The 15,594-nt window shown below is 35.0% G+C and overlaps 1 protein-coding gene across 2 annotated transcripts in view; it reads left to right on the top strand.

Annotated features, from left to right (window-relative positions):
- Nucleotides 1-14,921, top strand: part of emei (transmembrane protein 161-like emei) — an 89,019-nt gene extending 74,098 nt beyond the window's left edge. For both annotated transcript variants that reach the window (XM_090412838.1, XM_090412847.1), the window contains exon 11: nucleotides 8,811-14,921. In XM_090412838.1, coding sequence (XP_090268964.1) covers nucleotides 8,811-9,070 — 260 coding nt within the window. In that variant the 3' untranslated portion in view covers nucleotides 9,071-14,921. The remainder of the gene's footprint in view (nucleotides 1-8,810) is intronic.
- Nucleotides 14,922-15,594: the final 673 nt, after the last annotated feature.

Raw genomic sequence — 15,594 nt, 5'->3', positions numbered from 1 at the left:
ATTACAGAAAGTCGAGCGACATTGAGAGGAGCACAAGAAGAATAAAACAAGTTCAGCAGCAGAATGGAAACAACAAAGTACAGAATCAGATAAGTTAGTGCATAATAACAAAAATCTGGTAAGTAAAGTTGATTGTAAAAAGCAGGACGTTATTTGGTATGGTGACCATCATACCAAATAACGAACATGCCATTGATGAGCGAGTTGTAATGTTGAGCTTTTCTGGAGCAAAAATGAAAAATATGCTGCAAGCAATTGAAAAATGAGAAAGCAAAGCAAAAGAGATCTTATTTTGGTATATACCAATGACTTAACTAGTGATAATTTCAGTATGAGAGAAAATATGAAACGGTTGTTGGAAGAAGCAAAAGTGAAGTGTAAGAAAGTAAGAATCGTTAGTATATTACTTAGATATGATGGAAATTAAGTTGAAGTTTAGGAATCATATAGCAAAAATTGTAAATACAACTCAGAATAATTGCAATGCTGAAATGAACCTGGACATGCTAAGATAAAGGAAGTCATTTTGCCTCTTTACAAGGCCTTAATAAGACCTCACTTGAACTATTATGGGCAGGTTTGGTCTCCTGGTTTCCATGATGATTCTGATACAGTGGAGAGAGTGTCAAAAATGAAATCAGGATTGTAGAATACAGATTATGAAGACCAGATTGAGAGTTTGTAGGCTGCAGCCACTAGCAAACAGGAGAAAGAGAGATGATATGATTGAAAGTTATAAACTTCTGAAAGCTCATACAGAATTTCAGTAGATGAAAATTTTCATTTTATGGAGGGTGGGGAAAGGACGTGAGGACTTCCTTGGAAGTTGAGAATGAATGCTGTCAAGAAGGGGTTAAGGCTAGATTTTTCTCATAGAGTGGTGCATGATTGGAATGGATTGCTGTTGGATGTTGTGTGTGCATGAATAAATGAATTCTAGAACAGATATAACAGCTGGTGTGAATAGTATGGCCTACATGAGTGAATTCCTAATTTCTTGGAAGTGTCTCCTCATAATAATATTCCATGATTGAGTGGATTTGTGATTTGTATAGACACCTTCACACCCCTATAGTTTCACAACTATAGAGGTGTGAAGTACTATCTTGTGTGGAAAAGTAGATCAATTTTTTTGGTGGCTTCAGATGCTAGGGCTGAGATATTTATACCAGAAAAGGTTGAAGGTACAGGTCAGTCAAAGATGAGAAATCTGATTATGTTTGGATATATGAGTATTACTAAGTTCTATTACATAAACAATTACATCATTCATATGATAAGAAAGTGTGAAGGGGTGCTTAAGGGTCAAAGCTGTATAACTAAGAGGAGACCTCTACATAGCCTTTAAAGGAATGGGGAGAACTGACCAGGGCATCTGACCTAATGTCCAATCTTCATCTCCTGGTGTATCCTGTTGGGTATCTACCTGGATACTGAGTGAACGAGGATGGGTTGGCAATTTGGGATTTAGCTGACCAAATTGTATTCTTATTGGCTTAAACCAATATACAAAATAATGGTACAACATGACAAAATGTCATGCCGGCTGGGGGCATTGCCCGGTTAAAAAAAGAGCCCCTCCCCTTGTTTTTACCAGGGCAAACAGCGAAAAGTCAGCTACTGGAACAAATCTGAAAGCACACCCCAACTCAACATCACCAGAGTTAAAGACTGGTACTATCAACATAAGAAGCCTGAATGGCAAAGAAATGGAGCTATCTGAGGAATTGGATAAGTACCAGATCGACATAATAGTGGTGACTGTAACAAAAAAGACAAAAACTGGTGAGATCTTTCTGAGCAATAAATACAAAATGTTATATTCAGGCAATGACAATCAAGGAAAAGATGGAGTAGCCATAGTATTCAACATAAAATACTAGGCTCATCTTCTTGATTGGCAGGCAGTGTCAAGTAGACTGATATGGGCAAATATCAGAGTAGAGAACTGGAAAATGAGACTTATTTGTGCCTATGGTCCCACAGAAAGCTCTACTAAGGTAGAATTTTTTGAAGCTCTAGAGAAAGCTACTGACACAATGAAAAAGGAAAAGTTGGTCCTTGTTGGGGATCTAAATAGCAGAGTAGGAAGTGATTGTCAGACATACAAAAATGTTTTGGGAAAATTTGGAGAACAGAGCAAAGCTAATAATAATGCAAATACCTGTTGGATTTTTGCTCAGGACATGGACTGGTTATTACTAACACCATGTTCCAAAATAAAAATGTGCACAAATTCACATGGAGAGAAGAGGCAAGGAATAAAAAAAGTATCATTGACTATGTTATTGTTGATAGTGATGTTTTCTCCCTGGTGCAAGACACCAGAGTGTACAGAGGATTTGAAATTGGAAGTGATCACTATTTAGTCTTGAGCAGGATAAAATTGAATTTCATATTGAAAAGAATGACATGTAAGAAAGTTTTAAAGCGAATAAAAGTTGAGCAGCTCTCTCAGATGTGAACTGTAGACTAAAATACAGAAAGATTATTGAAAAGAAAATGAAAGAGTTTGAGAATAGGAATCAAACCTTGGAGATTCAGTGGCAAACTCTGAAGAAAACATTGATTGATTCTGCCAGAGAGGCATGTGGTGAGGTTGTGTGCAAGGATAAAAAAATCAGAACTCCCTGGTGGACACAGGACGTTAAAGAGGCAGTGAAGGAAAAGAAGAAAGCATATCAAAAGTTCCTGGCAAATAAGTCAGCTTTTACTCTTACAGAATACAGAGACAAATGTAAGAAAGCTAAACAGTGTGTAAAACTAGCTAAACAAAAATCATGGGAGGACTTTGGCAAGAATATAGAAAATAAATATCAAGAAGGTGGCAAAATATTCTGGAGGTTGTTGAAGAAGCTTAGGAATGGAGGAAAGAGTGCTGTAAAAGGAGTTAGAGATGATAAAGGTGACATGAAAATGGTAGAAAAAGATATCCTTGAAGTATGGAGTAATTACTTTGAAAAACTGCTAAATGAAACAAGCAGTGATGACAGCACACTGATAAAAAAAAACACTGACCAGGCATGAAGTCAGGAATACATATCCATACTTGAAGTAGAAAAAGCCATCAAAATCTTGAAATGTGGAAAGGCAGCAGGAGTAGATGATATTCGACCAGAAATGCTGAAGTATGGTGGTATAAAAGTTTTACAGTGGCTGCACTGCATAGTTCAGAAAGCCTGGACAGAGGGACGAATTCCCGATGATTGGAGTAGAGCTCTCATAGTACCCATATATAAAAAGGGAAATAAAACTGAATGTGAGAATTACAGAGGTATTTCCCTACTGAGTGTTCCTGGCAAGATCTATGCAAGTATACTTGAGAAACGGTTAAGAAGAATTGTGGAAAAAAAGTTTGGTGAAGAACAAGCTGGATTCAGGCCAAATAGAGGCTGTCAGGATCAGATCTTCACTTTACAACAAATAGTTGAGAAAGCATGGGAATATAACAAAGATCTGTATTTAAGTTTTGTCGATTTGGAAAAGGCATATGACAAGGTGCCAAGAGAGAAGCTATTCAATATGCTGCAGTTATATGGTGTCAATGGGGCATTATATCAAGCAATACTTAGTCTTTATTTGAGTTGCAAGTCAGCAGTTAGAATTGAAGGAAGTACAGGAAGATGGTTTAATGTTAAATCTGGTGTGAGACAAGGATGTACATTATCCCCTCTGTTATTCATTATCTATATGGATCACATTATGAAGGAAAGTGGTATTAAACCTGATATCAAAATTGGAGATGTTAATGTCAGCTCTTTGCTTTATGCGGATGATGTTATACTTCTAAATAAATCCACTACAAGTCTGCAAGATTCTCTGACTAAATTCAATTGCTGTTGTAATAGATTTGGTATGAAGGTCAGCAATAAAAAGACAAAGACAATGAAAATGGGCAGAATCATTGAAAATGTCAACTGTGTTGTGAATGGAGAACCTGTGGAACAAGTAAAATATTTCAGCTACTTAGGGACTATTTTTACTGAAGATGGTAAATTAAATATTGAAATAGACAACAGAATCAGCAAAGCTGGTATGGTGGGAAGTCAATTGAATAAATTCATATGGAATAAGAGAGAAATTAGTCTGAACACTAAATTAGCTGTATACAAGACAGTGTTCAAACCAGTTTTAACTTATAGATCTGAGAGCTGGGTCAGAAGTAAAACACTTGACCAAAGACTAGAGACCGCAGATATGAGAGTCCTGAGAAAGATTAGAGGCGTGAACAGATGGCATCAATGGCAATATCATATTAAAAATGAGGATATTAGGAAAGAACTTGACATTGTCAGCATCCAGGAATGCATTAGCAGAGCTAATCTCAGGTGGTATGGTCACTTGAACAGAATGGGAGAGGAAACATTAGCAAAACAAGTGTTCTCTGCCAGGTTGGCAGCAAAACAACCCAGAGGAAGACCAAGATATAGGTGGATTGATACGTTACAAAGTGCCTTAGACGATAGAAATATAAGATCTGATAATGTTGGAGTCTGGACAAGTAACAGACTGATTTGGAGGAAAATTGTAGATAGGAAGTTAGTAATGATGTAATTTTTTCATGTAGTACTGTCATATCCTGTACACCCCTTGAGGGTACATGGCAGGAATTTGATGATGATGATATATAAATCTTATAAATTATAGCTTATAAGAAGTCCTTCTTGATCTCATCCATATGTTCACCTAGGCCTATGTCGTTGTTATTATTATTATTATTACATGATAACTCTAGGGAGTCCAAAGACTCATCGAGGGAGGGCACCTACTCTACAGCTCTCTTGTTTCTACCAACTACAACAACGCCATCTACTGCCCACGACTAGCATTTCCATAGACAATCACAAGCATCCATGTCTGCGCAGTGGTATTTTGGCTGTAGAGTGGATAAGCTAACCACTCGGCCAGCCATGCTGGATATGTTATGATTTTTGTATAGAAGACAATTTGCATCATTACAAGCTATCCTAAATATTCACCACTGTGAAAAACATCACCCTTGGAAATATATACAGTGTGGCACATAAGTCATGAAGGAATTTAAAATGAGAATAACTGTTTTGATTATTAATTTTGTCATTTTTTTTTTTTTTAAGGTATTCTAAGGAACAGTAAGAAAATTAATAATGGGAAAGTTCACAACCCAACAAACCAAACTCGTGGAATTAATTGGTCATCATGTTCTCCAGATCTGACGGCTGCCAACTTCTTCCTATGGCATTACTTGAAAAAAAAAAAAAAGCTGTATATGAACATGCCCCAGACAATTCAACAGCTGAAGGAGAACAACTGTGCAGAAATTAGGGCAACACAGCCAGAAACATTAATAGCAGTTATGGAGCATACTGTGGTAAGGGCCATATATATGTATATACACACATGATGTGAACATCTGCAAAATAAGCTATGTCTTTTATAATAAAGCGTGGAACCACCATTTGCCTTTAATACTGATGGCAATCATCTTGGAATAAATTCATATAACTTTTCAGTAGTCTCCAGTGGAATGTGTCATTTGTCAATTAGAATATCTGCCAATTGCTTGAGAGATGATAGAGGAGGGAATCTGCTTCTCATTATGCTCTCCAAAATTGCCCACAATGGTTCGAAGATGTTCAAGTCAGGTGATTGAGCTGGCCAGGACAGATGTTAAAGTTCTTCTCAGTGCTACTCAAACCAGGAGTGAACTCTACTGGCTGTGTATGGGTGCATTATCAATTTGAAAAATGGCATCATTGTTGGGAAACAATATTTGGATCAGCCAGAATCCATGTACGTGCTGGCAGGAACTCAGCCATTTAGGATTATGATAAAATTAGTTTAATCCTTTATCCAAGTGTGAGCAAACAAAGTTTGCGCCTGAAGTATCTTCAGGACTAGGGTAAAGTGATACAACACCAGGGCAACTCATTGCAAAGGTGGAGAAAGCTACCAACACTCCTAACTCAGTATCTCCTATAATGCAAAACACATCTCCTTGCGGATATGTCTAATGTTAAGCATTAAAGGAAGGGCCACTACCCAGACTAGTTTCGACCTTTATTGAGGTCTCTTCAGTGGGAGCCAGGCCCTAGTGGAAATACCAGGCAGAAGCATTAGCAAGTCATCTCTACCTATAGGAGTTGCCAAATGGTGTGCCACCCTTTTTTAATAAATTACTCTGGATTTAGAGAAAGATGTTGAAAGTTTATTTTTTCACTTGGTTAGAGTATGATAAAATTAGTTTAATCCTTTATCCAAGTGTGAGCAAACAAAGTTTGCGCCTGAAGTATCTTCAGGACTAGGGTAAAGTGATACAACACCAGGGCAACTCATTGCAAAGGTGGAGAAAGCTACCAACACTCCTAACTCAGTATCTCCTATAATGCAAAACACATCTCCTTGCGGATATGTCTAATGTTAAGCATTAAAGGAAGGGCCACTACCCAGACTAGTTTCGACCTTTATTGAGGTCTCTTCAGTGGGAGCCAGGCCCTAGTGGAAATACCAGGCAGAAGCATTAGCAAGTCATCTCTACCTATAGGAGTTGCCAAATGGTGTGCCACCCTTTTTTAATAAATTACTCTGGATTTAGAGAAAGATGTTGAAAGTTTATTTTTTCACTTGGTTAGAGTATGATAAAATTAGTTTAATCCTTTATCCAAGTGTGAGCAAACAAAGTTTGCGCCTGAAGTATCTTCAGGACTAGGGTAAAGTGATACAACACCAGGGCAACTCATTGCAAAGGTGGAGAAAGCTACCAACACTCCTAACTCAGTATCTCCTATAATGCAAAACACATCTCCTTGCAGATATGTCTAATGTTAAGCATTAAAGGAAGGGCCACTACCCAGACTAGTTTCGACCTTTATTGAGGTCTCTTCAGTGGGAGCCAGGCCCTAGTGGAAATACCAGGCAGAAGCATTAGCAAGTCATCTCTACCTATAGGAGTTGCCAAATGGTGTGCCACCCTTTTTTAATAAATTACTCTGGATTTAGAGAAAGATGTTGAAAGTTTATTTTTTCACTTGGTTAGAGTATGATAAAATTAGTTTAATCCTTTATCCAAGTGTGAGCAAACAAAGTTTGCGCCTGAAGTATCTTCAGGACTAGGGTAAAGTGATACAACACCAGGGCAACTCATTGCAAAGGTGGAGAAAGCTACCAACACTCCTAACTCAGTATCTCCTATAATGCAAAACACATCTCCTTGCGGATATGTCTAATGTTAAGCATTAAAGGAAGGGCCACTACCCAGACTAGTTTCGACCTTTATTGAGGTCTCTCCACCTTTGCAATGAGTTGCCCTGGTGTTGTATCACTTTACCCTAGTCCTGAAGATACTTCAGGCGCAAACTTTGTTTGCTCACACTTGGATAAAGGATTAAACTAATTTTATCATACTCTAACCAAGTGAAAAAATAAACTTTCAACATCTTTCTCTAAATCCAGAGTAATTTATTAAAAAAGGGTGGCACACCATTTGGCAACTCCTATAGGTAGAGATGACTTGCTAATGCTTCTGCCTGGTATTTCCACTAGGGCCTGGCTCCCACTGAAGAGACCTCAATAAAGGTCGAAACTAGTCTGGGTAGTGGCCCTTCCTTTAATGCTTAACATTAGACATATCCGCAAGGAGATGTGTTTTGCATTATAGGAGATACTGAGTTAGGAGTGTTGGTAGCTTTCTCCACCTTTGCAATGAGTTGCCCTGGTGTTGTATCACTTTACCCTAGTCCTGAAGATACTTCAGGCGCAAACTTTGTTTGCTCACACTTGGATAAAGGATTAAACTAATTTTATCATACTCTAACCAAGTGAAAAAATAAACTTTCAACATTTAGGATTATGATGGAGCCAGCTGAATACTAAGATATGGTCAACCAAATCAAACCCATGTTTGACAGTTGGAACCAGACAATCTGAATTGTACATTTCCTTGGGGGGGGGTTCTCCATACATACATCCTACCTGTTGTTGGGAATAAAGTAAATGCTGACTCATCTGACCATATCACTTGTTTCCATTATCAGCTGTCCAGGTTTTATGTTTCTGACACCATCTCTTTTGCAGTTTTGCATTGGATTCTGTGATTAAAGGTTTAGATTGACAATTTCAGATTGTCCATGGATGTTGAGTTCAGCTGTTACTTGTGCTGCAGTAGTTCTGTGTTGTTTGGACACAATTCCTGTTAGTGTTTAATGGTCCCTGTCATTCAATTTCAGTTTTGGCTACTATTCTTTTTTGCTGATGAAGTATTTTCATGCTTTGTGTATGCATCATAACTATTGAGACTGTTGCTCTTAACACACCGACCTATTGGGTTGTTTTGGTTACAGATGCCCCTCTTTGGAAGTCTGACAAGTCACCCATTTCAACTGATAGTTTGTACTAACTGCTGTCGAAACACAACTTGTATTACACTGACATACAACCTAGTCAACACAAACAAAGAAAAAAAAACAACAAACTGTATTCATGTTTTTTTTACAGTGTAGTATATGCTAATAATATTAACCCGTATAACAATGGTGTTCACATTATTTTGTCCAACCCTTATATATATATATATATATATATATATATATATATATATATATATATATATATATATATATATATATATATATATATGCAAAACAATTTTGAAGTAATTACACTTGTAAGCCTTTGCGTACTTTTTGGCTATAATATAGACAAAAGCAAGAATATGATTTCTTGTATAATTTGCTACTTAAGTAAACAAAAAATAAAAAAAATTTCACAGTTTAAATCTTGATTCTAAATGCTATTGTAATTATTTTACTGATGTATGTATTTTTTTAAAATAGGTGAATACACATGGGGAAGCTACTTTTGGGTTACTCAGGCATCAGTAACAAACTCTTCTGTAATTACTCCAGCACCTGAGATGAATGAGAATTCTATATTGGCCACAAGTGAACAGTTTTCATTGACTCTGTCCAATCTTAAACGAGTATTCACTCCGGTTTTATATCGTGGTGTACTTGGTTTCATGACATGGTGGCTCTGTGCAGTGTGGTTTGGCACAAGTGCTATTGGTCTCATTTATCATTCCTACTTCATATGAATAAACACAGAACTTCCTTCATCTATTTATGTTTGCTCATGTGAAACATCCCTTATTTCCATTTGAATGCATATATTTAGAAGAAGATAATGAAAACTGAATATGAAGAAATCATATTTGGATTTAAGAGACGTGTCTAAAGTTCACCAGCTACTTAAAGTAGTTAATTTTCCATTTGAATGTTGCCTACAAGGATATTATGTTTACTAGTGTTCCTGCGTGTAACAAGTGTGCATATGTACAAAGGCTGAATTGAAAATTTGTTTTTTGGAAAAATATTTATAAGAAGCTTAAATAGACATTTGAGTGTTTTTGTTACTTAATGATGGCTGAAATTATAGTTTGCGATCTGATATGTCAAGATTATTTTGTTAAATCGGTTAATCAAAATTTTCAAATCTTTATTAATTGGTTGGTAACTCATATTTCTGCATATCAGAAAATGTAAAAAATTGTACCATTTATATCAGTGTGTCTAAGTTTTACAATTTACATATAGTTTGCATTCGGCAATTGTTACAATTCCTGTACTTTTAATATAATAGTAAGTATTGAGTATTTTGTTCAGCATAACACAATTGTATTTGGTTGTGTTATTTCTCGTCTCAGTTTATTTATTTTCAGTTTACTTCATTCTTCTCTAGTTAATATCTTTCAAAGTACCATTTATCTATTCCACAATTGACCTGCTAACTCAGTTTTTTCTGAGCATGCAAAGTACACAACACATTAATTCACCACTAATCAAACTAACTATTTTGATTATAAATTTAATCAGAACATTTCCTTGAATCTTAAGTATAAATGTAAACTCATGATTTGTGGGTTTGTGTGAGTTGTATTTTACATAAGTTAAGAAAGCCTACAATCTCATGAATTTTTTTACTTTTTTTTTTGGTTGCATTAAAGTAGAACCACTGGCCAGTTGGCCAGTGAGAAGCATCTTATTAAATGCAGAACAAGTGCAATAGCATTAGAGCAGAGGTAAGAAAGAAATGTGATAAAAGAGTTAACATCTTTTAGCAATTTTGATGTAAATGTATTTTTATGAAATTTATTGTTAGGAAGGTTTAAAAAAAAAAAAAAAAGGACAAAAATCATTGACAAAATTCAATGTCAATATATATGCATATTCTCAGAAAGTAAATAACTAGTTGACTAAGAATCATTATATCCCAGAAAAATGGGCAGGGAGAAGAAGCAATCACTTTTGACCAAATAGGGATCCAGATATGACATATCTTTCATAATATTAATTTTAAAATTCATGGAAAGTTGAAGCTACACTTGATGAATACAAAAATAGTGATTTTTTTATTAAGATATTTGTTATTCCTCTTGAATTATTTTTATTCTACAATACAAAGTTTTTTAAGACTGCACAGTCTATAGTGCGCAGTCTTAAAGAAACTTATATGCTTCTTGCATTTCCCCCCCTTTTGTTCCCAGTAAAAATATTTGAATACTGTAATGTAATTCTATTTGGAGTTCAGAAATTTGTTCCTAGAAGCATGTTTGAACTATCTTTTAATAAATATGTTTTGTCTTTTGTATATGGTTAATTACCACTTTATAAATCTCTTAAAAAGTTTTTTCCTGTATTTCACTTCTGTGCAGATTAAATTTTTTGTGCATATAATTTAGTTTAATATTTGGATATTCATGGTATTAAATTTACCTTTTTTTAATATAATTCCAAATAACGAAAATATTTGAACAAAGTACTTAATTTTTTTTTATAATGAAATCAATACAATGTTGTATATTCTATATATACTAAAAGAATCAAAATATGGATGAACAAAGTACTGTATGTATGTGTGTGTGATTTCTGTTTTTTTTTCTCTCTTTCTCTATATACTTTGAGGCTTTTGGAACAAAAATCTGAAGGATAGCATTACAAAATTATAAAATTATTAAAACCCACTGCTTTCTTTCCTGGTATCCTTTTTTATATGCACAGATGCTCAGCCTCTTGTTTCTTTTGAAGATTGACAAAAGTATGCTATAATATTTGAAGTACCTGTAGATTTTTTTTTTTTTTTTTAGAGGATCATATGATTTGTATTTAACTAGATCTGTTTAACAAATTGGCTCATGGATTGGATATGACCAAGTATCTAAGGGGAAACATGGAAGGAAATATATATAAATTTAATTGTTGAGAAATTCAAATGTACAATCAGTTTGAAAACAGGAAGATGCCTAAAAATAAAATGAATAACAATGAAAAATTAAATAGCTTTTTCTATTTTATTGGAAAATCAATTAAGTTTAAAAAGTAAAGCATTTAAAAAACTGAACAAACACACACAAATATGGCAGTCATAAAGGAAATTATGGGTGCAGCCATTTAATTATATGGCTTCCTCAGCAGAAACCAGGGTCTTATCTTAAATGATGTCTGGAAATCTCTAATCAGATCTTTTAACATTCTAAACTTCATCTTCTTTAAGAATCAATAATGAAGTGTTCCATGGATCAGATTATTATACCCTCGTGTTTGATTGTTTCTGTTCTAACAGTTTTTTCCCCAACCTGCAACCATGAAGTTGCTAGATATAAATGTATAAAACTGGTCAATGCATTTTTTAATATTCTAAATTGTTATAAAATAATTAAGTCATTTTATAGTAATTTTTAAACTATAATGGATACTTTATTTTGAAGTGGAGATTGTGTAATTTCCAGTATTATCATATGAAATAGGAAAATATGCACTATATTAGACATTGTGAAAGCCTGTGTGATTATATAGTGGGGAGAGAAAGAGGTTATCTAATTCAAAACATATCTTTTTTTTTTCCCCCCTCTAACATCCTCACATCTGAAATATATACTTGTTAACATTTATGTATGGAACTCAAGTTTGACAGAAAAAGAAAGCATTAGATTGTGTTCATATATGATTGGAAAGCTTTCAAATCTAATATTGAAATAGTTATGAGATCTTGTTCATTATGCTGCTAATTTTGAAGCTTCATAAAAAAGTTTGGATGTTTAGACAAATTGATATTTGTTAAGAAGTTTTGAAGTATTTTAAGACTTAGACTCCAAAGCCCTTTCGGTTGCACTGAGGCTGAAGATCTTAGGATGAACGCTTCCCAAATTTGGGACAGTCTCATGCACCCAAATTTGTTAAGGTTTGGAAAGTTTTTCAGGACTGAGGCAGATTTAAGGAATATAGTTTCATATTTGTATTTGCTGTGGTATAATAGAGTGGTCTTCTTCCAGTATATCTTGTGATGAGTGTCCAAAGCATGGTCAGCAAGTCCTAAGTGGCTGTTTGAGTGGAACCAGATGTTGTCCATGTGTTCAGAAATTCTGATATTGGCTGTCCTGCCTGTTTGGCAATAGTAGGAAAGTTTGCAACTGCAAGAGACCTGTTAGATATCTCGTTCTGCTTGGATCATTATTTCTTCTGCAGGAAACTTCTTCATGGAGATTGTTGAAGAAAAGCCTTAAACTCTACCCCACATAAACTCACTATAACATCAGACTGAATGTAGCCAATGTCTCACTCATGCTTAACCACCAAAAAGCAACCTACCAAGAAAAGATTTTGAAGCTCAGCGAGAAATTAAAACAACAGAATAGTAATTATCAAAGCAGATAAGGAAAATGTCACTGTGGTTTTAAACCAATTAGATTATACAGGTAAGCTTGCCTCCTTACCTCTAGATCATTCTAGAAGTAAGGCAGTAACTTCTTCATGGAGACCTATAGACTATATAGGTTTCCAAGAAGGACCTATAGCTCTTATAACTCTAGATCCCCCCTTCTCCCAGATATATGAACTACCAAAAATCCATAAGCAAAATGTTTACGGATTTTGTTAGTCCATATATGTGCCATTACGTCCCATTGTGGATACCATTGATCCACCCACATACAAATTAGCTAAAGTGCCCACACAATATACTGGCAACACATCTTTACACATAAAAAAAACTCAGCTTCACTTTAAAACCAGTATAGAAAATCTAACATTCCAACACATCGACATAATGGGCAATTTTGATGTTTCCTCTTTATTCACTAATGTCCCACTCAAAAAATCTTAGGCCTCATCCAAGTCATATCCTCCAGATATCTCTTCCTAATATATTTCCTCCTGATGTCTCAGCACTGTTTCAGTTCACCGTGAACTCAAGCTGTTTTATTTGCCAAGGAAAATTCTACAAACAGAGGGAACAGCCATGAGTTCTCCATCCCTGGCGAACTTCTTAATGGAGACCTTTCAAGAAAAAGCCTTAAAATCTGCCCCGTGTAAACCCACTGTCTGGCTATGATGTGTTCTCCATTTCGCCACATGGCCAATATGCTTTACAATTTCTTAACACATCGAAACAATCAACACCCCAGGATCCAGTTTATCTTAGAAAAGGAAAACCTCATTCCTGGCCACTCCAATTACATGCCAGCCTAATAGATCTCAGTTCACAGCAAACCTACACATACAGGTAGATACATTCATCAGCAGTTGCCCTCCTACACTCCCAACAATATGAGATTATAAAAACCCTATGTAACAAGGTAAAATTAATCAGTTCTAATAACAGTGCCCTAACTGCTGAACTTGACATGCAACCCTCAACATTTTCTTAGCCAATGACTGCAATCTCCAAAAATATTAAAACCCTGTAACTGCAACCCCCTCCGCTCACCCTTCAGAGCCGAGATACTGAAGATTTATCACCATTCCATATATCTGGATTGGGACACATCCGACAAAAATCCTAAGGAAATACAACCTTACAATCACTTACAGACCCCATAAAAATTGGCATCTCTTAACAGCTCCACCAAAGATCAGCCACATTCCCTAGACTTACCAGGTCCCTTGCAGTTGCAAACTGTCCTACTATGGCCAAACAGGAAGGACAGCCAATATCAGAATTTCTGAACATAGGACTACATCCATTCCAATCAGGACTTGCTGACCATGCTTTGGATTCCCGCCACAAGATATGCTGGACGAAGACCACTCTATTACACCACAGCAAATACAAATATGAAAGGTTATTCCTTGAATCTGTCTGTCCTGAAAAACTTTCCAAACCTTAACAAATTTGGCTGCACAAGACTGTCCCGAATTTGGGAAGCATTCATCCTAAGATCTTCAGCCTCAGTGGCCAAGACTACCCAATTTACCCAACTAGAGGGTGCCATTTAGGAGTGTAGGCATGACTTGGTTGCCTTTCTTCAGCCTTATTTTGCCCAGTGTTAGTGCATGCACATATCATTGTTTTTTAAATAATTTTTGTTCAATAACAGAACACTTCTGCAAAATACTTTGATATAATTGATCTTGGTCATCATTCTCAATAATGAGTTCTGTGAAAACTTGCAGAGGATCTGCAACCGAAAATTGCTTATATATTAATGAAGAAAAGGAATAGAAAAAGGCTTGCTTCATTTTGGCAGTGATATTAAAAAATATCACTGCCAAAATGAAGGATCTTATCTTAATTATTTATTGACTGATTGGTATTCACTTTTAAACGAAAGCTACTGGAGTATTCTAGGTTTCTTCCTTGTTTCCAATGAGAGCTAGCAGTTTCGCCCAGCTGACAAGCCACTAAAACGTATAATGTGAAAGCATTAATAAAAGGCAAATTCTAAAAGTTATTGATTGCCTTGGAACTTAAATTTCAATGTACAACTATGACTTGTTTACTTGTCATACTGCTTTGTGATTGAGTTTGAAATATATGAACAGGTACTGAAGAAAAACTATTCATACATTTAATAGGAAATAAAATTAAAAGAAAAAAATCTCATCGGTACTGTTTTTCTTAGAGATATACTGAAGCATGATTTGGCAGAATAAAAGAATATCAAATATTCAGTTTGTACTTCAATCGAAGCACTAAACATTTCATCAAAGTTCGGCGAATTAAATTTTACAAAAAAGTTTTGAACAAAAAATGTACTCTTTAAAAATTGATTTTATAATTTAATATTGAAGATTCAAGACAGATTACAAAATGCATCATGGTAATATTTCACTTAATAACGTTACCACATGATGAAAATACAGAAATTAAATTTTGCTTTTTCTAGCTTCTGTAATAAAAAATAAATTAAAAAAAAATGTTTGCCATATATGCAGGAATTGATGCTTAGCAAAATTTCCTTGCTATTTTACTCAAAAATGGACAACATAATTTTCCACACTTGCCACCACATTAATGGATTATCAGTTCTTTTTAACTCTGGTCTATTAAAATATATAATCATGTCATCAGTAATGTTTTTCTGCAATTTATTATGGTTTACAATGCCATAATTTGCAGTTATTTTTCTTTCTATCATGATTTTCTGACAGTCATTTTCTTTTTTTTTTTTTCTTTTTTTTTGATAAAAGAGTGATTATTGACTTTGCTTGATATTTCTGAATCAAATGCAGATTTCGTGTTAATTAGAACACTTGCCATAATCAGCTTTGACTCAAAAAATGCTAGCTTAAATTTTTAATCTGATATTGTGGTAATAATATATTTATTTTCGAATAAGACTAT

Source organism: Typopeltis vanoorti, chromosome 2 (genome assembly GCF_054136105.1).
Source record: "Typopeltis vanoorti isolate ZY-2024b chromosome 2, IOZ_Tvanoo_1.0, whole genome shotgun sequence".
In the NCBI taxonomy this organism is placed as follows: domain Eukaryota; kingdom Metazoa; phylum Arthropoda; class Arachnida; order Uropygi; family Thelyphonidae; genus Typopeltis; species Typopeltis vanoorti.
The sequence above is the reverse complement of the archived record's forward strand: the minus strand, read 5'-3'. Positions and strand labels throughout refer to the sequence as shown.